Below are 26359 nucleotides of genomic sequence, written 5' to 3'. Positions count from 1 at the left end.
ATCAGATGTTTATAGTATAGACTGGGGTTGCCACCCGTCATGTAAAATGCTTGATCGTATGAAACCCTCCTCATTTACGCTAGTTTCACCACCCGCTAAGTAGCGACATTACCTGTAGCCACAAGTCCAAAACTTGACAGTTATGCCAAACACCATCTACTCCATCACATCCTGAGAAGTTAAACTCCTGCTACGATCAAGACATGAGGAAGACGCTGTTTTAGATATAGATATTAACGTTTTATTGGAGAAATGTGATGATCTATCTATATTAGCTCATTAACTTCACATTTCTCCAATGAATATTTATCAAATGTTATGATTAGAAGGTTAAGTTTCTTATATTTTGTTTTCCTGTGGCTGTAGACTTGGCAGTAGAAAATTGATAACATAGGAATAATAACTTTATATCCCTTTTAACAGGTTACACTTGATTCTGCTTGTGGTGCCTGTGGAAACAAAGTGCATGAAGTTTGTGCTCCGATGGGAAAACCCTGTGGATCACATGGTGGGACTTCTGCTTCAAACTGCTCTCTACAGTATATTATTGTCTCTGTCATCCACCAGTTCACTGCAGACTGGCTCACGCCAAGGACCCTACATGGACGTCTTCTTAAGTTGTAAACCCTGAGTACATAATGTTGAAATAAAATTGAGATGTCTTTTGTAACTACATTTTCTCTATCAATGACTTAAATTGTTAACTGTAGTAATTATGTTTGTGTAATGTAGTAACCATGTACAGTGTTTAATATAATTATTAAATAGATGTTTTAAAGAAACAGCCACAAACCTTATGTCTTTTCCACAATGGCAGTTTTAATTTTAGCATTTCCTCTCCTGCACATACTTTGTTGTCAGATGTGTAAAATTTACAAAAAGAAGCAATTTAAATGTAAAAGTTGCACATATGTAGATTAGTCAAGAGAAGCTATTAACAGTAGTTTTTGCAGAACTCTACACATCAATTCATTTATTAATAGATACATATAGATATTAATTACAGAATAGATACACAAAGATTTCATTTCTAACAGCTGCTTGCAGTAGTGAGTGTTTATCCAAGAAGTGTGACTTGCAGGAGCAGAAAGGCTCTGTACTGGTTTGTCTCCTTTTAAATCAAGAGGTCCATGATACTTTGACTAGGCAGCAGATGTCCCACAGCTGATTGACTGAACCTGCCATGGACAGAGGAACAAGACCATCCCAGATATGTTAAGTTGTTAGGTCGGCTACTGTTGAGAAAGATGGACAACAAAACAAATGGAGAAATTATGACTCACATGAGAACATGTAAATTATTTGGCAGATAGCGCTTAAATCAATATTTAAAATGCTTTTCTAAACAGTGTTGGAAGATGTCAGTGATTTTAGTGAAACTTTTAACACAGCACTGAAAGGCAGCGGTGTGCGTGTATGTTTCCTAACTGTGGCTAAAGCTGCTGCTAGCTGGTTTACTCTCCGATCGGAGGCTGGTTCCTTTAAATACAGTTGGAGAATGGTAAATTGACTATGACTAATAACGGCTAACACTTAAATGCTGTTTTATTAAAGTTGATAAATAAAGTGAACCTTTTAACATTACGACACTGACAGACAGCGGTGTATATATGTTCCCAAATGTGGCTAAAGCTGCTGCTAGCTGGTTTACTCTCCGATCGGAGGCTGGTTTCTTTAAATACAGTTGGAGAATGGTAAATTGACAATGAGTAATGATGGCTATCTAACACTTAAATGCTGTTATTATTAACCTTACCTTTTATTATATCCTTAAGATAATGAGTATCCGTGAATTTTTCAGTCAGATTTCCCGAGGCAAAATCACACCGGAAGTAAAGATACACCACTTCGAGTTATGGCGGCCATTGTCTGACGTCACTGTGAAAAGGGTCTATTCGGAACATTCACTGTTTCCACACAAACAGTGAATGTTCTGTTTGTGCGGGAAATGTTGTAACATGATGCCATGGCAACATCTGCCATTGGTTTTAGCTGTCAAGTTGCTAACATAATGCACTAAACGTATAAGAAAAATGGATGCACTGCTTTGCTACTAATTTTCAGCACTATGACAAAAAGGTATGGTCCAAGTGTAACACTCTTCTATGGTCAGGAAAAAGTTTTATTTAAAAAAAATAGCAAAGAAGAGGGAAGTAGGTCAGTTACGCTAGCTTGACTTTGACAACTTTAACATGTAGTTGTGCTGTAGAATTTGGTGTGTTTTGGTTCAGTTGAAAAACACACACAGTCAGAGAGTTTAATTAGCCAGTCAACCACTGCTATCTTTAGGTGATCAATTATTAATAATCACAAAAATCAAGCGTAAAAATATAATACAGTACCTGTAGTGAATGTTCTGTTTGTGCGGGAAATGTCTGCGTCTTTTTTGGGATTGAATCCTGTTACATTAGCGGAGCTGTTGTCAGTCAGTTGCAAGAGGTCGGTGTGTAGAGCGTCATCCCAAATTATTCATAATAAACCTGTCTAGGAAGTGTAAAGCATAAATAAAAGGCTTGATACAAAGTGTTGCTTGAAGCTGAAATACATAGTTGCAATGCTACACAACACAATACTGGCTGATGTTTGCAAAACAGCCAATTAAGGAGAGCTGTTTATATTCCTTGGCATTGATTAATTTAACCCCAGAGATTCTGAACTGCAAGCTTGGAAAATTCATAGATCTTGCTGATCAAGGTAATTTTAATAATTAAATCACAAAACTGCCCAAATGTCACATAGATAAATCCAAAGTAGCCATGTTTAGCCACAAATAACTAAAAAATGAAGATATCCTCTGACCCAATTGGTATAAATCAACCAAATCGTTAATGTTTTAAAAGTGGTTGAATATTAAAAATATAACAAAACATTGAAGCTGAACTTTTGCAGTTTGCTAAACTAAGCTAGCCCTGAGCTATCACAGCTGCTACAGATGCTAGCAGCAACGGTCACACCTCGCTGAGTGACACTCCTCATTCCCACCTCCGGCATCTAACACTTCAGCTCGGAAAGCCTCTCTCATCCCACGTGTCACTTCCTGTGTCTCTGTCACCATGTTTCTCCATCGGTGGCGACGTGCGTCTCTCCCCCCACCTGATCCCCAGGTGTCAGACGCGCGCGCCACGTCTCGACAGCTGACAGACAGCAGAGGCCGAGGGCAGCCAGCTGACACAGCTGATGCTTCTCTCTGTTTATCCTCGTCATTCTGACGCTCCTTGACGCCCTCGCATGCAGCCGGGGTGCTTCCTCTGACCGGGTTTATCGTTGCTGCGTATTCTCTACCTAGCTACACACCATTACAACCACAAACTTTGTTGTATTTTATTGAGATTAGACCAACACAAAGTAGTGTGTAATGCATAAAGGGAAAGAAAATCATGCGTTGGTTTTGTGACACTGTGACGTACAGTAGCTCCAGTGGTCGGTTTTCCTCTGGTTGGCAAAGGAAACCCATTAAAGCAGCGCATAAACTCACAGAAAATCTGTGAAACGATTTCATCCGTTTACTTTGATCATTTTTTTAGCCATGAGTTACCCATGGTGCTAGCTAACTCAAGTAAGCCATTCCTCTTCACTAAAATAACTCCCTGAACAGTGTGTGGTGTTGGATGGAGACCAAATATTAACTGTTATTAATTCATAAAATATAATGATATGTTATAAAATAACTGCTCTGTTTATATTTAAATCAGACACTTTTCAATGTTTTCAGGTAACACAAACAGAAATCATTTGTCCCAGAAGCTATTGCTAAAGCTAATACAGCTTTAGCTAGGTTATGCTAGCTAAAGCTGGTTTGTAGGTCGTTGCCGTAATTATCAAAGCTTTGTTTGTCATGAATTGCATTAACAATGAAAACTGCAACAATGTAAATTACATTTTAAAATAAATACCAGCTAAATACTTTGGCAATCTACTGTAAATAATGCAAAGACTGTCAAACCAATAGATGTGTTTGTAGTTTCACCAGACAAAACAGTATTACAGTAATCAGTTGTATAAAAAAGTCCTTTTTAGATGGAGTTTGTAAAAAGATTCAGTATTTGGTCAATTAATCTGCTCTGGCTCTGTTGAGTGTAAGAGTAAAGAGGGAACTAATGTCCGAATCTTCCTGTTATTGCTGTGCTCTATTCAAAGACAAATCATTAATAAATTACAGACAGATAAAGCTGCAGAAACAGGCTAGGGCTGTGACCTTGTGATTATTTCTGTTCCAAAAGCTCCCAGTCAGTGTGAACAAGCACTTAACTTCAAAAAGGCGACGAGCCCTACATCGCCTCAGCCAGAGAGCACACAACGCATTACAGAAGCACTTTTACTTCTATCTCACTGGGCCTTCACCGTCTCTCAGCTGCTCAAACACAGCTCTGCTATTTATATGCATTACCCCGAGAATATATTTACTCAGGTCCATTGGAGCAGTCCTGCCCTGATGAGGATCGGTTTAGCTTGTCAAATTACCCCCGGCCGCCACCGCATGGCCTGCTAACGACAGATAATTGAGCTGCTGGCAGGTTCACCGGCTTGGCTTAATGCTGAGATCTGATTCTTGTGTTGGGGTCTCTGAGGATCGAAGCAGTTTACTTTTGATGTCCATCAGTAGGCTAAATCCTGCTGTGATGTATGTGCCTCTAAATGCCACTTTAAGATTGAAGCTCCAGTTCCTCCACTACATCCTGACCAGCTTCATATTTTGTCAGTGTGCAACATCAAAATTTTGTGTGTTTTGTTGGATATTTATGTGATGGTTCAATGCGTAATGTCAGGTGGAAGGTTTTTTGTTTGTTTGTTTAAATTTTAACACATTTTTTATTGTGGTTAATAATCATCTGATCACTTCTGTGCATTTAAATCACTTCAAAAGTGACACACATACGTCCTCACGATTAGACTCATGTAACACTCATTTTTCAAAACATCATCATACTTGATAAGACAGAAAACACTTTCTTTGCATCGCACAAACAACCGGACGTTGCCGTGGCGATATAAAAGAGACTCATATACTGTAGAAGATTCACAGGGATGCCCATAATTTGAGCAAATTAAAGCAGGTACAGACTGAATTAAAGCAAACGGAAATGTTCCAGCATTTTCCTGCATTTTGCGTTTGCTGTGCAGCTGCAGCCAGTTATCCGCCATCAGCTTTCCACCTACACCAGCGCAAGGCAACAAAGGCCAATTTATGGTTAGTTTGCTCAATATATCCAGAGTAATTTAATTCATCGCCAAGAGCCTGTGAAAAAGTTTAATGGCAGCATGGAACGTAAAGAATTAGCGACACCCAAGAAGATTAGAGAGGCATTAGGTTCTGGGAGGCTCGGCTGCGGTGCTTAACGACTCCTCTGTCCTGAGCAAATCAGTTTTACTAAGCAAGGCTGCTCTCAGCAGAATTATAGCCACCGTTAGCTTCTCTTATTGCCTGCCCCCATTAACTGAGCCCTACCTGAGGACGGCCGGGGGGGTAGGGGGGTCTGTGCAATAACACCATCAATCCAGGCCAGTTTAACAAGTTGGCCCCTGGAAAACTTTTTTATGCAATAAAACAATTGCACTTTATAGCTAAAAGGATTTTTTTCCTCCCCGTACATTATTGTTGCACAGAGAATTATTCCAGGATTGTTCTGTGGATGAGGTCAATCGGTGGGGATAACAAATGAGGTCAGAATAAAAATAAAACTACAAAATAAACGGTATTTATATTGACTGTGTCTTGAGTTCCTCTTTAAAAAAAAAGTTTCCCCAATAAATGTTGATTTACTTCAACTTTTAACTTGGTTTTAAAGCCTTCAAGACAAAATTCATGTCCAGCGTTTTCCGCTCTCGTTCGGTTTCCACGTTGCTTTTTGCACTTCAGACAAATCTACTACTCTGGACTGGCTCAAGACATCAATCTGCACCAAATAGCTTTGGGTATCATTACTTTTACATGTACAATCTGTATTACTATTGGCATTAAATGAGGAAAGATAAGTTTGTCATGATCCATGGGTCTATGTATTTATTGTATGGGGTCAGAGTTTCCCTTTTGGGTTTAGGAATAAAACGCCACCTTAGGATAAGAATAAATGGACATAACTCCAAATAGTTTTAGTTCTAGAGGGATAAACTTGGTTTCGATGGGGGGGTTCTTAGAGGTGCTGGATGCTCTGGTGAAGACCCCGTGTCGATATGGTTCTGACATAATTCATGAGACTAAATGGTCACAAGCCTCCGTACAAAGATTGGATTGAGGTGAAAGTTCGTGTGTATACTCCCATTGCTGCGCCCAACGCCCTCCCCATCTGCTCACCAGGTTTGGCTCTAGCTTACCTTTCACATAGGTGGGAATTTCCTTTGTGTCTCATCAGATCCCTCTGCGCTTTTGTACTTGAGAATTATGAAATTTGGTTTCATATCTAATCATTCAAGAGCTACAAAGCTCCTCCTGCGGCCACAGTCCAAACCTTCGAGGGAATTTGTGCCTTTGGCTCTTGCCAATCAATTGCCATCAAACAAAAAGCTGGAGCAAGTCTCAAGCACAAGGAACATTTTCACCCAACTTTTGCAGCTGAAACAGGAATTTCCAACACATTCGGTGAGAAGCCCAGCGAAGCGGTCTACCCCAAGGCCACGCAAGTTTCAGGGGGAGCTAGGCGTGAACACAAAGTACATAAAGTAGTTCAGTTATGACACTGTAGAATGCAAGTGTCTGAATACATTTGTCAAGCTTGTCAATACACCCTTCAATACACTTTGATGTCAATAAAACTGAAAGACTTAACAGGACTTAATCTTGCTAAACTATGTGCAGCCACTGTCCTGTCCCATAGAATGTATCGTCTGATTTGACTCAAGACAGACTCCATCTGAACCGACGTCAAGCAAGATTTCTGAATTACATGTCCGTGTCAAAGCGGATCGCTATTGACATTTTACTCTCGTCTTGTTCCACATTTCAGGTGCCTAAAGGGCCTGACAGGTTTGGTTTTCTCACATAAGCCGAGGCGGCAGAGCGCCATACGTGAAAAGAAATCCACTCTGGAGTGAAGAAGATGAAGTCAAGGCAACGAAGGGGGGAGGGGGGGGAGGGAGGGAGCAGAGGGGAAGGGCTCGTATTGATCTCCCGCCAGGTGTGATGGATAGCGCAATAAGTGGCAGCGGCCAGTGGAGGAGAGGAGAGAGTGATTTCAGCTTTTCAAAGTCCTGATGAATGAGAGCGTCAGAGGAAGGCCGGCGTCCAGAGGCCAGCACATGATGGACTGCTGTGTCAGGCGGAGAGAAATTGAAGAAGAAAGGAGAGGTTAGGGGGATGGAGGGAAGACGAGAGCTTTTTACGGAGGGCAGGCTGGGAGGAAGAGAGTGAACCCGAGGCATGAGCGGGGAGATAAGAGACAATGTACAGGGGCTGGGGGGGAAAGGGAGGTATGCGAGATGAGGGGGCCGACGTTTAAAGAAGGGGGTCAATAAGGAGCAGAGAGAAAGAGGATGAGATAGAGAGAAAGATGAGAGCAGGAGGTGACAGCGGAGTGAGTTCATCTTTATTAATGGCCAAAGAGCAGAGAGGGAGTTATTAAAAAGGAAAAAGATGAATGAAAGAATGAGTGTAAACGAGGGGAGGGGTGACAAAGGGAGATGTGATGCATGCTCCCTCCCGGCTTTCTGAAATCCAATAATAACACTGAGGAATGGGCCAGCTGGTGGGCTGAGGGGAGCGGAGGGAGGAGCACTGCCAGGGAGCAGCATGGCAAAGACCAGGTAGGGGCAGCAAAGACCCACTAATATTTTTCTAATGTCGGAAAAAAATAAATAAAAATTTGCAATTTGGTGTTTCCATTAAATAAGAAACACAATGAAAATTGTACATAAAAAAGTTTGGAAAGTAATTGAAAATCATGGTAGCGACAAATGTAAACAGCTACATTAGATACATTTATAATTCAGTCATGGCGCCAGCGCATGTCAGAGTCTCATTCAGGCGCTGGGGCGACAAGCCCCGCGTATTTGGTAGCGGCTATGTATGCGGCGTTCTGGGACATTCAGCGATTTTACAGAAGAGCTACAGATTCAACACATTCAAATGACACCATTTCTTTTTTTCGTAATTTCAGTTTTCACAATTTCATGGTTAATGGAAACGCAGCTAGTGAAATCAAATCAATATGGAGGTAAACCTATTGATTTACCTCCATATAACCCTAACCCTAATGCTCCTGCAACCATCTGTTGTGTTCTTTATGTACACAGACATTATGCTAATTATGTCGTCTCACCAACAAGTTCCCCAAGTTATATTTGAGGTTTTTTTTTCCTTTTGGCTTCATAATGTTTGATAACAAAAATTAAAACTTCTCAATGTTTGACATTGTCTAGCAAAAAGTATTTACGTCAGTTCCGATGGTATTAATGACATCACAACACATGGATTCGCAAAAGTACACTGCACAAAAAGAGATTTTAATTAAATACGACATCCTTCAAAACAGTGTCACTTACGTGTGTCATAGAAACTGTTCATGTTCCTAGAAACCTCTAAAATACAAAACTCATTTTATAGTTGTTTGTTTTTTTTTATTAATAAGACGGAGCATTAGCTGTCCGGATTTTAGGATAGCAGTAACATCACGTCTAAAACTCAAAGGTAACTTGTTTTTGTTTTTGTTTCACACTAACTATGAGAACAACAACACACGATGTCCTGATGAGGGTTGCTGCTCCGAATCTGACCTGAGGGTAGAGAACGTCTCGTTCCTTTTAAACACTTAAGGAGAAGCTGATGAAAGATTTAATCTTTATTCTACAAAACCAGACATGGACCCTCTGAGAGGACTGAGTATCAATAAAACACTTTTTTTTATGCAAATAAAAATGAGTAAGGAGAAGGAAAGGACTGACAACACCTTCCTTGTGTATAAAACAAGTTTTTTTTTTCCCTCCACCACCACAGGAAGATAATCTCACCTGCTGTTTGAGGTGAAAAAAAATTGATCAAATACAAAAAAAACACATCAACAGGTGTAAAATAAAAAAAAGACCTGTTGCAAATGAGTTTCAAAAGTAGTTCCTGCCTAGGCCTCCTCTTGGAAAAACGGTCTCTCTCTCTCTCTCTCTCTCTCTCTCTCTCTCTCTCTCTCTCTCTCTTACTGCAGAGTCAATAAAACATGACAGCTTGTCCTCACATCGGCAAGTACTGATACACAGTCCTGAATCACCTTCAATACGATGTGACTCAGACTGGCAACAAAGGAGTGCTTAGTTTGGCTCATCACAGGTTCTCCTGGCAGTTCGCTGAAAGGAAACTGGAGCGACTCATTCAGCGAGAGATGACAGACACGCTTAATTAAGGAAATCTGGGGGATAAAAAAAAAAAAAATGCCAACGTCCCTTTCCTGAATCTACAATCCCGCCCCCTCTCCTCCCAACAGAAGGCGTTCTTTGCTCCCAGGCTCAGCTGGAGAAATTTCAGTGTGACAAATACGCGCTGTGGGCCGCTCGGAGGAGTTAGATACATGAATATGAATGAACACAATTCCAGTAAAAACAAGTTAAATCACCAAAGGTCTCTTTTTTTCACTCTCTCTCTCTCTTAAGAGGCAGGATGTGATGAATTTGCTCTAAATCCTTTCTTTAAGTCTCTCTCCTCTGCAGTGAATGAATTTGGCAACCTGTTGGGTTGCTTTCTATGCATCTGTTTCAGTTTTGGCTGGAAGTCTCAAGTGTTATGTTGTATAAATTATTACCTCCACGCTAAGATAACCGCAGCGTTTCACTGAAAGGCTCCCCTCAGTGAAACGAGGCTGAATTGTCTATTTACCTTCACATTGTGATCTAACTTTCTAATAAAAACTAAACAAAAAAAGAAGAAGCCCGTGGTTTGCTGTGGATTTTTTTTTCTTCCACGTAGCAAATCTTTTATTCATTCTTTGATTTCGAACAAATCAATACAAAAAAATTAAAATGTATATACATACACGCAAAAAAAACAATGTTTTGCATCGTAAGAATCAAGTCATTTTACCTGCCGTACTTGTCCGAAGAGGAGTGAGAAAAAGCTTACGCTTCGTTTTAATCGCCAGCCCTTCATAGTATTTTTCAGCATATACTCTTATACCAAAATATGTTACAGTATTATACCAATATGTGGCAAAGAAAAAATACAAATGTTAAATATTCAACCAAAACAAACGCAGCTTGGGAAGCTAAAGTACTTAGCCGCAATGCTAGTAGACGTGATATTTGACTAGCATTCGCAAAGCAGCCACAGTCCAGGAGCTCCATTCGTTTTCCTCGCCAGTGATTGGCTGTACACCAAAGAGCAGAGATAGTAAAGACTAGACTTTACCGTCTAAAAGTACTGCTAAGGCTGCTTCCACTGTGCGTATTAATACATATTAAGTATATTTAGTGTTTAAAAGGCAGGCGAAGACAATCTGTCATCGTAGAAGAGCGTCTGGACCAGGATAAGGCAACGAGTCTGCTAATGGTATATAAAAAATATTCCAAAAATATTGCAGATATTATAAGCTAGGAGGCGCAAAAGGTCTCATGGGAACTCACTTGTTTAATAAAGCACTGGTTGTCATATCTGGCTCTAATAATTTGCATAATACAAGTGGATACAAACAAGCCTGAATTAGCAGGTGTCTACAGAGCCGTCAATTCACTCTAATCCAGGCAGATCAGACTTTTATTCAGCCACTTTGTTTGGGGCTAGCCTTTTTCCTTGAGCTCTAGCGCGTAGTTGTCAGTGAGTTTGCAGAATAAATATTTTCGGAGCTTTCCGTGCACTCAATGAGAGCTCTATTTAAAGCGCCAATGACGGTTTGTTTGCACTTCGCAGCTGAGCAAAGACACCGACATGCAAAATAATGGCATTGGCACAAAGAGGGTGGGGAAAAAAAGAAAAAAAAAACAGCCACACAATTGGTCCAACCTCATGTTGCAGCGATACTTTTCCAACCACAACCTTAAAAGTAGTTTGTAGATATCATTTCAGATTTTCCCTAAACACACCGTTTGTGTTTTTGGGGATTTTTTTCCCCCCCAACAGCGAAGATGGCCAGCCTGACTGGGGGAAGGAAGACAAGACTCACAGAGCTGAACAAGGGGATGAGATCAGTGGATTAAAAACAGGAAGATGGAAAAAAGAAGGAGGAGCCGAAGCTGGACAAGCTCATTAAAGGGAGGGCAGCAGTGTGACAAATGATGCACAGAGCTGGTAGCATTGATCTCCTTGCTCACAAGGCAAAGGCGGGGTGTCTGGGAAAGGAGATGCATGGGGAACTGTGTGTGTGTGTGTGTGTGTGTGTGTGTGTGTGTGTGTGTGTGTGTGTGTGTGTGTGTGTGTGTGTGTGTCTGCTCGCAGGGCTGAGAAATACTCAGGTGCCACAGCTCTAATGGAGAGGCCAGCGCCGCCGTCCCGTTGACGAATGGCTTGTCAGTGGATGGGAGGAGGAAAGAGAGGAAGAGGAGCAAAGCCAAATGATTGAATAGTTGTGCTAATGTTTGACCTCCTCGGTGCCAGTGCGCGTCCTTCACCGAGACTAAAGACAAGAGGAGCGAGGAAGACCAGAAGTTCTTAATTTGGGTGGAGAAACCTCGAGTTTTTCCACGACCAAAACAGTCTTCAGAAAAAGATGGGAAGACCGGCTGAAAAACAAAACAGTTTGCGAAGAGCCAGCAATAATGCCACCCAAAAAAAAAAAAAAAAAAATGTAGGAGAGAGGAAGAGGAAGAGCAGGAACAAACGAGCAGGCTTGTTGCAATTCAGGCAGCCTTGCGGGACTATCATTACCATACATCAGGACAACGAATGAGGCTTTCAGCAAAGCGGTAATAAGAATTTGATAAATCATGAGCCGGGAATTAACTAGACGTCAAAACAATGAGAGCGCCCTGATAGATGCGGAGAGGATGATGGCATCAATTAGTCAGGGTGGAGGAGACGAGAGGAGAAGGGGAGTCGATACAGGAACAGGTGAGGTGGGGTTACGGAAACGGCCAGCAGGGGAGCTGCTTGAAACAGAGGATGGACATAGGAGTAGAAGAAGAAAGAAACAAGTTAGAAGTTGAGAAAAGGCTAATTAAACCGGTCTACATGTGTAAAATCAACAGGCTCCTTGTTTCTATCTGTTCTTTAAATAAATGGTACAGACAGCAGAAAACCATAATGGCTCCAGTATTAAGTTTATACAATCATTACGGGGGTGAATTAGTGACTTTGAAGGGAACCGAATCTTCTGGATCCATTCATGTCAAATGATCCCCTTTTTAAAAATGTACGTTTCTCTAAGAACAAGCCATTTTATTTTTAATCTAGTTTTATTTTATCTTTTCTTTTTGGGGGGTAGTTGCAAAAAAAAGTTGAATCGTATGCTGTATGTTTCTTTTACATACTGTATATATTTGAATAAAATTTGAAAATGTTTAATCCCGCAATAGAAATATAAAGCATATCTCCATTGCAATGCTTAGTAAAGTTGCCCATGGTTTCTTTTCTAACTTGCTGCGGCACCTTGCTGTACTGCAGTCCTGGTACTAGCATTTATGCTAACGGGAAATGTAAATTCATTTTTGCTTGCTCTATTTATTTCTATCCTCTCTGACAATGCCACAGGTAGGAATGTTTTTGCCTCCATCTCTGCTGTTTCTGTACAGGAATGTATGTTTGCTACACAACTGCTAGCTTGGCTAAAATGCTACACAGTCTGGAAAAGTATCATTAAACAAACAAGGTGTATGGAAAATATTAGTATTTCAAGACTTTACTCTCTGTCCTTGTTTTATTGTTGTGGGGCTTCCTCCTGTCCTGTCACTTCTAGTTTTATTACTTTAGATTTTACCGACCACATGATGGAGAAAGTTGAGTCTGGAAAAGTTTATATTTTTTTACAGAAAAAAAAAAAAAACATGATGGAACCAACTAAGAAGTTTTTTTGTTTTTTTTTTTTTTTACAACTGGTGCAATTTTGACTGACAAGTTTTTCATTAACATTTAAACAGACTGCCCGTCTGAGTCGTACCTCCCTTCCCTCGCTGCTCTGGCCTCCTCCACTCTGAGGGTGAGGGATGTGACAGGAGGATGTTTATTTAATGAGAGCAGTCTGGAGGGGGGTAATGAAACCTACCCTTACACCATTAACAACAGGGCTTATCAGCTCCGGGGACACACGTCAGCATGCTGCGGGCTTTTGTTCCTTGGCTCGAAGGCTGCGCACCGACCCCGAAGGGCAGATTAAGGATCCTCGGAGTACCGCCAACTACCGCGCTGAGAAATTACAAAAAACTCGCCGCCAATCCGTGCCTCTATCAGCTTTCACTTTGCTCTTTAGAAAATGACACGAAAGAAGGAAGCAGGTTGGGTAGCCAGGCAGGCGTCCCTACTGGCACATGTAAGGAATCTGGATTGTGCGTGTGTGTTGGGAGTGTGCGAGCTGGCTGGTCGGTTTGTTACCTGACCACATAGACACCATCAATCTCCCTTTATGTCTGGGGTAATTGATGCTGATGGATGAACTCCTCTTTGTCTAACACAAGCGCAGACAGGCCGGGCGAGCTTCCACGCGCGCGGGATGTCCGTGCACACGTGTGGCAACATCCAAAAGGAACAATTAAGACGTCTTTCTAGTCTATCCATGCACGTTCCCTGCCCTCGCTCAAACCGAAGCTTCGCACCACCACCTTTTTCTTCTCCACCGAACCCCCCAACGTTCTCTGAAAGACTCATTTTCTGAGCATTACGCCAAAGCAAAGCTGCTGATGGCCACACAAAAGCCATGTAAATGAGCTGTGAGAGGGGCCATCAGTCATAATGCCAGATGCGCTCGCCCTTTATTATTTATGGCCATAATTGGCCCATGTTTCCTCAGGCAATGACTGTGCCCTGATGGATCTGATGATGACTCCGCTCAGCCCGACCATTAGGAAGCAGTCTGAAGGCAGGCAGGCAGGAAGGGAGAGGGGATGCGGGTGGAGGGGTGGGTATCATTAAACAAGAAAGGCCATGTTAAATGATGCGGCGCAGCAGCTGAGCAGCACAAAATGAGATCCATCGAAACAGGATGTGAAGATTACGAAAGCTGCACTTTGCTGATTCAACCTGTTTCTGCGAGTTCAAGACGGAGATTTTTCCAGATGTCAACTTTTTGCTCATTTACTGAGATTCAACAAATCTGAGTTTTACGGACATTTCCATCGACTTGAGGATGTCACAGTTTGGGAGCAATGAGATTGAAGATAATTTGCTTTGAGGCACCATAGACCACACTGTTGCTTTGCAGCAAGAAGGTCCAGGGTTTGAATCCCAGTCTGGGTTCCAGAGTCAGCACACAGTTTCAGCTATTACTAGTGAGCTGAAATCAAGAAATATTTGTTTTATTTTTGCAAAACATTTCTGTTAGGGGTGGGAATTTCTTGTATTATTTATCATTTATAAAGATAAATGTATTGTTGTCACGTTAAATTCCAATCAATGATGTTTAAAATCTCCCAAAACTGTCTGTAATGTCGGGATTTTTATTTTTTGCTATTTTCTCCACAGCTTGTTCAACAAGAGTATCGATAAATATCAATAAATTGGAAAATATGATAAAGTACAGTAACTGTGTGCGGCTTAGTGATACAAATCACACTTTTTTTTGACTGGTGTCATAAAGACGCGTATTACAAAATGGGAATGTTTTTCCAAGAGTGGGAAAAAGGTGGGGATAAGGTTGCTGTTTCGTTCAGTCAGTCATACGGTTATGTAGAAAAGTAATATTACATCGTTCTTATTGCCACGGTTATTGTTATCACAATAGTACCAGAAATTATCCTGATAAGTCCACATAAGCCCCCATACACAGAAGTCCAATTTTACAGAAACCTCAGCTGATGGCCAAGTAAACTGGAGTCTGTGGCGGTCCTAGCAGAGCTTGTGCCCATGTCAAGTCCCTCCTTCAGCCGCACCCCAACCAATTACAATCCAAGCAATTATCTTTTATTTCCAGTAGAAGACGGGTAACCTAGTTTTACAATACTCAGCAGAAGGAAAAGTACAAGGAAAACTTACTCCGCTGCACATGTATATGAGTGGTAGGGAACTTGTTCAGGGCACAACTGAACTGACATATAAGATATACTATTTTCTAATTTTTGAGTGTCCCCTCCCTTTCTCACGCTGCCCTGGGCAACTGCCCAGATCAAAACCCGTCACTGACTGGATTCATAAACCAAAGACCTCTGTTTGGCCTTCCACAAGTTCATCTGTCACTGAATTCTGGTTTGACCCTCCCAGGAAGAGTGAATGCCAGTTCCACGAAGATATCAAGATCCGGCACCATCAGCTTTGGATCTGGATGGTTGACTCAAGGACTGACAGATGCAGCTCGGATGTCCTTGAGCGGCCGCTCGTGGACGGACGGACGGAGACGTCTCTGTCTGGTTAATGACCTCCAGCGCGCGCAGGCTTGAGTGGAGTTTGTTTCCCAGACGGTGGAAATGTTTTCACGTCACAACGTGTTGTCAGCCATCAGGAATGTGTTGAGGAGTCCAGGCTGTTGGCAGGTATTCCACGTGTTGGCAGGTCTGCTTCCCTCTTGTCTTGTACATGACGTGTTGTTGTTGCAGGTGTAAAATATTTCAAACACGAGACTCCCGACAGGTTTGGAGAATGCTGGAGTGTATACAACTGATGATCGGCGTTTCCCCTACCGGTTTGTTTTTCCGGATATGCAAAGCTTTTTTTTTTGTTTTGTTTTCAGTGATGGCGTGCAGTGGGTTCTGACCTCTGAGTCACCTGATGAGAGCAATGAGGATGCTGTACCTAGACGTGAGAATAGATTTGTATCAAGCATCCTGTCGCCATTCCAGGCTGGGGGAGAGAAAAAAGGTTCCACCGCTAATGTTTAGACTGCTAAAATGGATAACTATTTGCATTTTTTTAAGACTACATTTTAGTTTTTGTAACTCATTCTGCCCAACTCTGCCTCCTCCTCTCTCTCTCAGGCATTTGCCAGCACATCTTTCAGTCGGTGAAGGGCTTGTCAGTGCCAGAATGTGCACGCTTTTCCTTCCAGGAGAGGATTGATGCGTCTTCCATCGCTGTGACTGACAGGCTACACAAACAGCTAAGCGATCTGTCTGGGATCCGGGCTCCCCTGCGCAGGCAGAGGCTGCACTAACTCTGATGTCCTGGGGGCCTTGAGCTGGCCCTGTGTCTGTGTGTGTGTATGTGTTTTTTTAATTTTTTTTATTCAACGCCCACATCCCTCGTGTAAAGACTCGGTAGTGAGTGAGCTGCTATTCTGAGCTGTGCATCTAATGTGCTGTTTTGTGGCTCATGGTAATAACTTGTAATCTTAATTAATTCATGAACATTTGGGCACATTTTGGAAACGTGTGATGTTTTCAGTGATGCATCACACCGTCTGGCTGCTTTACGATGTCCAGAAGGGAGGTAGGGGAGGCGAGGGAATCCAGTTTCAGCCAATTTACAATATATTGAAGCAAACTTATAAGAGTAATTTTATTCTGTAGTTACTCATTTCCAAATGTTGATGAAACATGATCGTTTATTTGGTCTACTCTCTCTGCCTCTGCTATGGTTCAGCTGTTAGCCATCAGTTGTTGGAGGCGCAGCCGTCTGCTGCCATCTGCTGGTAAAAAACTGTCACTTCACCCAAATCACTGTTCAAAACGTCTTAGTCCAAAACAGGGATTATTATCCTAAAGGCCAATGAAAAGAGATCATTACATAATTGTAATTTATGCAAATAAATATGACAAAGTATATACCTATAGCAGAAATATATTTTGTATTTTCAGAATAAAACACGTGTTACATTTCAAAAGGCAAAAACTAAGTGTTTTAAGACTTATCGCCAAGAAATGGTCTTCCTCTGGTCCTTGTTTTACCAGTTTAATTTAGAACTAATTTTTTTATGCTTAAACATATTTTACATATTGCAAAAAGTTGTTTGTAATTATACACACATATATGTATTCATTTGAAAATATTTTGTGACTTTTTTTTGTCTATTTGAACGTCATTTCTGAAGGGTTTGTTTTTTATACATAATTTGTGCAGATATAAAATCTGGATTTTGTCTAATAAAGGACATTTTATTTCACTGTGTATAAATATGAAGCTAATCTGATTTTTTTACACTTCTTTATTAACCCAATTTATGTTTTACTTGATATATTTTATGTTAATGAATATTTATTCAGCACTTTGTCATTTTTGCTGATTTTTTGTTAAATCAAACATGTTTTTGCAGATACATATAATAAAAATAAAACTTTGCAGATAAACATTTAATATCAAATCAAACTGCATTAAAATGTTTTTTAGATTAATAAATGCATTATTGTGTTATAAAGTACAAAATTAAGCAAACTTTCAAAATTTTAAATCCTTACTAGCCTATGTAATTGTGCTGTTTCTATGCTAACCATGAAACACCTTTACTTCTTGTTGCTAGTAAAAGTATGCTGCGTTTGTGAAAGAAGGAATTCTGAACTCTGGATAAAGCAGTGAAACCAGGAACCATAACCTGCTTGGCAGTTTATTCTCCATACTTTGCATATATTAATACTAGGAAACAGATTTATGCGGAGGTCACACATTCTTGTTCTCAATGTGCGATTGCTATAGTAACAGTGGAAGGAACATGGCAGCTGTTATACAACCACCTAAAGAACATCGACACTCTTTGGGACTTTGGCCTGAGAGCCGTCCGACTTTCTGCGAGCTTTTTTCTCCGCTCCGCCCGCTTTCTCCTGGCATTCCGATTGGCCGCTCTGCTGGTGGCCGAATTCAAAGCTGATCCTGAGCTCTCCCATCCGACAGCGAGGCAGAACGTTGGGGATCCACTCAATCACGAAGGGGCTGGACTCCTTCTGGTCCCCAGAACTCGGTCCTGCCGGGGAACAAAACAAGCGAAGTAGAAAAAACAATAAAAAAAAAAAAACCTAGCAGAGCCACAACTTTTTTTTCTGTCAGGGGTTTTAAAATAAAATGTAAGATCATTTTAAAAAAGGGAAACTGACGTACCGACTTTGAGGAAAGTGCGGTGCTCCATCGGTCGTATGGTCGGCGGACGCTCCGTTCTGTAAACGTCTAATGACTCTGGCTCAGGCGGCAGCTCAGGGAGATGAAAGCGAGAGTAGGAGCCATCCAGATTCTTTACAAAACTCTGAGTGACCTCCAGTGGCAGCTGGTGGACCAAGTATTTGATCACAAAACCAACAGACACGTTGCACGTTATTGTTCACAATCAGAAATTTCATCCATGCACACAACGCTGGTCGGCAAAAATACCATCCCTTTACATGACATCCAGTAGAACAATTCTGTTAGCAAAATGAAACATGGAGATGCAAGGATTATTAATTTATCCCTGTGCGCCACAAGAAAAGGGAAAAATAACGCAGGAAAACCACTGAAGAAAAACTCAAAACCACTCCAGCTCCGTTTTCTCGCTCCCTGTGTCGGCTACGCTACACCCGTTGCCAGAGCAACTGATTGACAAAGCTTACATTCAAGGGAATCAGGACTCAACTCCAAAAAGAGTCAAACATTACCCACATAAAGAACAGAACATTCAGTCGTTACAATATTATGTTCTCAGGTTTGATTTCTGTTTTGTGATTATTATTAATAGCAAAAATATTGTGATGACCTGATTAGCTAATTAAAAAACCTGCTATGCTGATGATTTGTCAGAGAGCTGCTGTGTGGGTCGCCGTTTTTTTCTAACTGAACTAATCGAATTCTGCAGCACATCTACGTTAAGGTTGTCATAGTCAAGCTAGCATAACTGATTTACTTTCTTCTCCTTCCCTATTTTTTTTTATGAAAACTTTTTTACTGACCTTGAATATAGTTGTCATAGAGTTGATAATTAGTAGCAAAGCACCGCGTTCCTTTTTCTTTCATATATCACAAGTACATTTAGGATTTAGCGCATTATATTGACAGCATGACACCTAAAACCAGGGAGCTGGGGGAGGGATCCTGCACTTTTTATGTCACATTGCAATGTGACTCTAGGCTGGTCAAAATCAGCTCCAACACTTTGCCGTAAGGATGGATTTTGAGATCTGATTTTGTTATTCAAGCCATAAAAACTCAACCTATGATCACGCTCCAAGCAAAATATTTGCAATAACATAATATACGCATTATCTGTTCCAGAAAGAGTTTATCTCCTTCCTGAGCCTCAGGATTTTACCTCCGCAGTGTCAAAAATGTGTTTGACGTGCAGCAGATTGGTGAAGTGCCAGGTGTACTTGGAGAAGGAGCCCAGAGGAAGTCCGTCGTTCTTCACAAACGCTGACAGGAACAGAAGAAATGTGTTCACAGAAGTTGAGCTTTTGAAAAGTATTGTGGACATTTTTCTTCAAACACTGACCTGTTGTGAGGTTGGGCAGTCTTCTCTTCTTAGATCCCAGCGACAGACGCTGCTGGAGAGCGTTGAAGAACTCCTGGGGGATGTGGTAGACCAACGGCTGGGGTTTCCCTGACAACAAGAAACAAAATTAAGGTTTAAGTGATGGCTAAAGTTTTGAAAAAGTATAAGTTTTCCCTTTGTTTACTCCAAATAGATCATATATATAAATTCTAGGCAGTAAAAATCCAACTTTCAGAATAAAATATTTCTCTGTTGTAAGAAAAATAGCTTAAATTGCCCATTAACTGCTTGCTTGCACTGCCCTCTAATGGACAAAAGAGTGAATTACGTTGGACTAAACCAGCAACATAAATGTAAAGGAGAATCAAGTCAACAGTTATTTTCATGCAATTTTGACATTAGTGCCATTCATTATTGTTGATCATGTTTATTTTTTGTTAATTTTCAAAGCCTCAATGATTAGTGAGATTTTATATGACAGATCAGTACTGAGACAACATTGTGACAAAGAAGGAAAATTGCACGTTTTGAACAGAGCTGAAGAAATGCAGCTGATCTGAGGGTCTGAAATCAAATTTGGTGCAGGCAATTGGCTTCAGAAGTCAGCTGACTAGTAAATCCAGCTGAAGTGTTACTTGTTAGAGAACATTAGGGACCAAGCAGCACTGTGAAGGTTATACATGTGTCTCAACATAACATAGACCACAATGTTCAGACTATCAAAGTAAAAAGCATAAAATATTTTTATTATACTTCACAATGATGCACTTCTTTCTGTTGGTCAATCACACAAACTCTGATAAATCGATTTCAAACTTAACTAAACTCAAGGGATACGAATACACAGCCCTCCACCTAGTGGTGTGGGCTTAAAGTTTTATCACAATATTTTCTGGTGCTAATGTGACAACAATAAAAGTGACAATACAAATTTTTTATTACTTATTTTTAGATAACTGTATGGTTTTGACTTTATGACATAGCCCAACAAATATAAATTCTGCTCTTGAAAAATTTGTAGTGTGCTTCTTCAGGACAACAGTCACAGAAAGAAGTTTGATTTGTATCACTACAGTAACTGGATTTAATAATATTTTCAATTTTACTGATATTTATTGATAATCCCAACGAAACACAGTGGAGAAAATAGTAAAACTATTTACCATCTTAAATAGGTATCTATCTTGACAATGATAACTCAAAATTCTTATCACGATAAATGAGAAGCGATACGATACGACAACTAGCTCCAACGTCCAATGCCTTGCTAAATATGAAAGAACTTTAATGCTAAGGTTACCGTCAAACTGGTAATGCATCGTCTGATGGATCCTCTCGGTCACGCTTGCGAGCCACTGCTGGAAGCCCATCGTCACCGAGAGCTCGTCCACCACCTGAGCGCTGCCTGAGGAGAACCCACACAGTTCACTGAAAACGTTTCGTCAGCTTCCGGCTGAACGTCACATATGGAACACAGTCTCTCCGGATTAGCGGAGAGAATTAAAGAGATGAACAGCAAAGAGTAAGACGAAGACAGGCAGCAAAAAAAAAAAAAAAGGCTCAGAGGTGAGACAGGCAGCACCTGCAGCCTTCAGCCCTCCAGCGGTTTTCCTCTGACCGGCTTTCCTCAGAGCGGAGGCCGGGGCGCCTTCTTTCCCCGCCGCTGGGCGGAGCGTCGCAGTGACGGAGGTAAGGAAAACAGGTTGGGAAGAGAAGGAATACAGAAAAAGAAGGCAGCACAGTGGGAAGGTTCAGACTGATGTTAATAAGGGAGAGCGAAGGGTTTTGTGCGAGATCAGGAAGTGTTCTGAACGGCTACCAGAGGTGGGCTCATCCAAACGCTGCTTCTTCACTTTGTGGTGGGAGTTGTTGGGTTCGGCCTGCTGCAGGGGTTTTTCACCGGCAGCGTTCTGCTGCACGACTGAGGAGAAAACACAAAACACGTTGAAAATCAGCTGTCATTTTATCTCTGGCTCTTTAGAAATCTTTAAATTACAACAGCAACTATGCCTTTCGCAATAATTAATTAATCGAATAATAAGTTGAACTGAGGTCAATATTTTCCATTCTGGTGAATAAAATGTTTTGAAGGGAAATTTTGCTTAAAGATGTCATATCCCATTTAATTTATGGTTTTGGTAGTTTCCATTTTGATAGTTTTTTTTTCTTTTTTGTTATTTAAAATCTTCCAGTTCCAGTGTTAAATATTCCTTACAAAATCAAAGTTTATCGATCTTTGAGAGAGCAAACTTCCATTATTATGCCATTATCAATACATTACTTGAAAATGGTCTCAAAAACACAATATTATCGTGTATCGCAATACTTTCTGGGACAAAACATATGTTTTAAGTTGTGTGTTATTTTTATTTCCTTTTTGTTTATTGCTTTTGGTTGCCATGTTTTATTCTGGATATTTAAAATGTCTTCCGGTGCCAATGTGGGATGTTTTGTACAAAAGTAAACCTTTTTAGTTTTTGAGAGGGCAAATTTGCATTATTATGCCATCATCCACGTTTTACTTGAAAATCGTCTCAAATCGACAATGTTATTGTTTATCGCAATCATTTCTGGGGGAATTTATCATCAGCAAAAGTTGTCATAGTGACGGTATTAATCGCAATTAATCAGCTCTGACTTAAAACACTTAGATTATTGATATGATGCTCATCAGATCTACACCAAATATGGATTTTTACATTTGTACATCTTTGATCATTTTATTCTGTTAGTAAAAGTATAAAATGAGGTTTTTGAGTAATTTATGATATGATTATGACTGAGAAAGGACCAGTTTTGAACCCCACACAGGTCTGTAGAAAACTCTAAGAAGGTTCCCATGCCACAAATCCAGCAGGCCCTGTTTATTTGTTCGGAGCATCTAAATGTGGGCTCTGCAAGTTTGAGATGTGGCAATTCAAAGATGTAACATTTTACATAAATTAGTGAAGGATCCTATTTATTCTGTCGAATTTTAGGTAACCTCACCTGAAGAATAGTTGACGAAAGCCGCAAACTCTGCCGCCAGCTTCTCGTTGCTTGAGAAGGCGCACACGCAGGCGTAGAAGTGAAGGCAGGGCTCGGAAGCGCCCGGGAGAGAGCATGCTCCATCCGCGCCATGTTTCATCCTTCCTGCGCTGAGCTGGCAGCTACAGTGAAACACGCTCCTGTTGTTGTTCTGCGTTTCCATCTGAGCCACGGTCAGGTGCAGCAGGCCCAGAGGATGCTGCGAGTCCGTGTGGCACTTCACCACCAGGGTGTCTTTAGAAACCCGCTGCACCAGAGGCCCGGGGGACTCGGTGGCCAGCCGCCACAGCTCCTCCCTGGCCTGGATGGAAGCCTGTAAGGCCTCCAGGACGGAGCTCTTGAAGGTGAGCGGCGTAGCGCGGCTCCGGCAGTCTATGGCCTGCTTGATGTGGACGCAAAGGCTGTCGGAGGACGGCTCCGTCGACGCCGAGTCTGGCTCGCGCTTGCTTGACCTCTCGCCCTGCCTGCACGAGGGCAGGAAGCAGCGGCCCAGGTTGATGCGCGTGAGCAAGGTGGCTCCATCCCCGGTAGCTATGGCCGTGTCTGTGGGAACCAGCTCCACGAAGCCCCACTGCGTGGTTCCTCTACATCTGTGGCACACCGAAAACACCTGCGCACCTCCGCCTCCTGCTTCCTGCTCCTTCCCAAAACTCTCCTCCTCGCTGTCGGTTATCACTCTCACCACCTCCACCGCGGCTTTCTTGCCGCTTTTACAGCCCGCCGAGGCATCTCTGAGGGTCACGCCGCAGGCTTTGTTCTTGCAGCTGAGCCCTCGGGTGCCGTTGTAGACCCCGCATTGAGGGCACTTGCGGATGCCCCGCAGGGTTGCCCTACCCAGGTTGGAGAGAAAGGCGGGAGTTGTGGCCGTGGACCTCCTGCTTTCTCGCTGCTTTGCAGCTAAGCTGGACTGGGTGGCGGGAGTTTGAGGGGAGGCCGATGAGGAGGACACGATGACTTCACTGTCCATTTCAGGGGTTTAGAATAAAGATTTCAGCTAAACAAGCTTTGAAAAAGAGAGAGAGAGAAAAAAAACTTTCAGGTTGAGAAATTAATTAAATAGGACTATAATGTTATATATGCCGGTTCCACTTTAAAGCTACAAACCAAACTACAAGTGACCAGACACAACTTTTCCACTTCCGATACATACTAATATTGCAGCTTTGAGTCATGGTCAATACTGATATTGAGCCAATACGATATCAGGACATATCATGAGCACATTTATTACTTATTTTGTAGTATAGAATGTTACAAAAGGCTTGATCTAGTGATAATATGCAGGGAACAATACTCAACAATTGCTATGACAACTGCCCAATTTATTGTTAACCAATGGGTCTGGGTGTGGAAGATGAGCACTGCTGAATAGAAATGCTGGAGCAGAGTGCATCTATCAGCATCCTCAGATCAGAGATTTTAGATGCAGCTTGTTATAATCCAATACTGATTTTTTTGGTTGGAATTGGACCAATTTCCGATATCAATATCAGATAAGGACCTCCTCTAAACCAAACATTTCTTTAAAATCAAACCCACCTTAGCTAGTTTGTCAGCTCAACAACAAAATGTCCATCCAATGTCATCCATTTTGAAAGCTCGATCTGAAGAAAAGCAACCAAGAACGATTATGGTCTTCTTTGTCAAACTTACCTTTTATCGTAGTTTGGTGTCATCAAGGTGGAGAATAAAAAGTTTAACCTCTTGCATCTCAAGAGCTTTAGAATCTATATAAAAATGAAACAAAAATTTCTCCTCTGCCATAGTATTCACCAATTCAAGTTAATTCCAGAACCTCTTGTGATGTCATCAAGCATCACAGAGAAAAGTTTTAATCTGAACTGTGCTTTTTAAAAACTTAGTACCATCAACAAATCATTAAATAGTGACACATAATTCATTGTCCAGTTGCGTTTTTTCTGGGGCACTGAGTTAGTGGGGGGTAAAAACCCATACACCACTGCATACCATCTTTAATACTAAACTTGTAATAAAAGAACACTGCCTCATTGATCTTACATCAGTTCAAATGTTTCTTAGTGCTTCAAATATAACAAGCATGTGTATAATTGCTACACAGAACCTTTTGTAACCATACAGTCTATCTAGCCTATTTCTCTAGGAATATTTTAAAAACAAATGCTCGAACTACCTCTCATCCGCCTCTGTTTGGTCAAATTCTGCTTCACTCTGGCCTCCTAAATCGTCTCGACCGTCGCCATTCCTCCTTACATCCAGATACCCGCATTGCGCCTGTAACGGACCTCCCCATTGGCTGGTGAATATCACGTGTCGAACAGACAGGGGACGTGCGCTTCGGAAGCGAGGAATCACGGTATATGTAGTTGATTTAAACCATGAGCAGAATAAACGAGCTCCTGGAGGTTTTGTTACGCGCTTTTCTTTTGAGCAATATCCTGTTTTTGTTTTTATGTCACGTCCATAGACGGTTTTCAACATTCTTCATGAGTCGTCACATATAAAGACGACAAAATGCTAAAACCTACCTGCAGTATGAAAATGGTAGCCGAAAACATTCAACTTTTAGCCAACCTAATCACATTATCACCGTTTTATATTTGTAATATCGTCAATGACTACTAATGTATTCTAAAATGAGCTGGTCCAATATTTAATAAGACATCATCTGTATTAAAAATTCAAATTATTCTGCCCATGCAAGCACCCCTGACAAAATAGGGTATTAACCTGGTTGTAGAATTTTTTTGGACAGAAGATTGAAAAGCTTATTCTAGTCACTTATTAAAATTAAGCCAAATTGGGGAGGGAAAAAAAATCAGCTCAGACCATCACACCCCCACCTCCATGCTCGACAGCTGATTTCAGATGTTTGTGACGATATGCTGTTTCAGCATATCGTCAGGCTAATGCTATTGATTAACTGATCACCAGCTACAATAATCAAGTTCTTAAAAGTATGTTTTTTACTTTGCCAACAAAAAAGGAGAATTTATTTTTTTAGCAAGGACCTTAGTAACCAGTGGTTACTGTTTATCTACGGCCACATTTCTAAACTCTTAATGCCACAAATCTAAAGGATGAAACAATGACTGCTGGAAAACATTTGAGGCATCCCAGCAAACTCATAAGGCCAGACAGTGAAGCAGTCAGGAAAATTACAAAACCTAAGAGCTCCATCTCAGACACCATAGGTCTCACTTGGAAAGCTAAATGTTAATATTAGTGACCATAAAATTGGAGGGACTTACAGAAGTATGACCAGTCTGGTATAGTTGCCAGGAGAAAACCTGCCCTCTGAAAAAAATAAGACTTTAGTTTGCAAAATCACATCTGATGGAACAAAGACACTTCTTGAACATTGTGATTTGTACATACGAGGCTAGAGAAGTTAGGTGAAACAGCATATCGTCACAAACCTCTGAAATCAGCTGTCGAGCATGGAGGTGGGGGTGTGATGGTCTGGGCTTGTTTAGCAGTCACTGTCGGTTGTTTATTCTGCTGTATAATGAAATATTTTAGAATCTGTTGACAGCTGAAAGTTGGCCATAACTGGATACAGCAGAACAACAAAAAATGGGGAGAAAATCTGTGACTTTAAGGCTAAACCTATTTCTGATCTAGGTTTTTAAACAGATTGAATCATAGGGTGTGGGAAAAAACATCATTTGATTCAGAATACTCAGTTTAAAGCACTTTTTGACTAAAATTGCAGCGACCATTGCCTATCTCAGAAGTTTCTTCTTCACTCCAAAAACCCTTTTAAACAATGAAACAAAAATCTCGTTTTTCATAAAATGAGAGGCGAGTTCACCAAAACGGCTCGAGGCACCAAGTAGATCTGCAACAGTTGTCACTATATGATGAAGTTTCCATTTAAGTCTGTAAAACTTTTCAGTGACCACTTGCACTGCTATAAACCTTTTAAAAAAAAACAGCACATCAGAAGATTCAACCCTCAATTGTACAGTTAAAGCATT

The 26359-nt window shown here is 41.1% G+C and overlaps 1 protein-coding gene across 5 annotated transcripts; it reads right to left on the bottom strand.

Annotated features, from left to right (window-relative positions):
* Positions 1-17509: 17509 nt before the first annotated feature.
* On the bottom strand, positions 17510-26341 carry c12h2orf42 (chromosome 12 C2orf42 homolog). Of its 5 annotated transcripts, XM_081613095.1 has the most exons (11): positions 24553-26341; positions 24102-24127; positions 23940-24004; positions 22362-23403; positions 21193-21294; positions 20956-21036; positions 20674-20778; positions 19374-19481; positions 19194-19294; positions 18014-18176; positions 17510-17879 (listed from the first exon to the last, which is right to left on the bottom strand). In XM_081613095.1, exons 4-11 carry the CDS (start codon positions 23365-23367, stop codon positions 17653-17655), a joined length of 1893 nt encoding a protein of 630 aa, XP_081469221.1. In that variant the 5' UTR covers positions 23368-23403; positions 23940-24004; positions 24102-24127; positions 24553-26341; the 3' UTR covers positions 17510-17652. The 5 variants fall into 5 exon arrangements, with proteins under 5 accessions (XP_081469221.1, XP_081469222.1, XP_081469220.1 ...); XM_081613096.1 differs by lacking the exon at positions 23940-24004 and having other exon boundaries at positions 24054-24127; XM_081613094.1 differs by lacking the exon at positions 24102-24127 and having other exon boundaries at positions 22362-23404.
* Between the last annotated feature and the right edge of the window lie 18 nt (positions 26342-26359).

This window comes from Poecilia reticulata, chromosome 12, assembly GCF_904066995.2.
Source record: "Poecilia reticulata chromosome 12, P_reticulata-male-v2, whole genome shotgun sequence".
Classification (NCBI taxonomy): domain Eukaryota; kingdom Metazoa; phylum Chordata; class Actinopteri; order Cyprinodontiformes; family Poeciliidae; genus Poecilia; species Poecilia reticulata.
The sequence above is the reverse complement of the archived record's forward strand: the minus strand, read 5'-3'. Positions and strand labels throughout refer to the sequence as shown.

Bases quoted from the DNA above. Each gene is read 5' to 3' on its own strand.
- c12h2orf42 (XM_081613096.1), bottom strand. From the start codon at position 23,367: ATGGACAGTGAAGTCATCGTGTCCTCCTCATCGGCCTCCCCTCAAACT. The intron at 21,037-21,192 runs GTAGCCGTTCAG...CGCTCCGCCCAG, and splicing joins TTTGGATGAGCCCACCTCTG to CGGCGGGGAAAGAAGGCGCC. The intron at 19,482-20,673 runs GTAACCTTAGCA...TCTTGTTGTCAG, and splicing joins GATGCATTACCAGTTTGACG to GGAAACCCCAGCCGTTGGTC.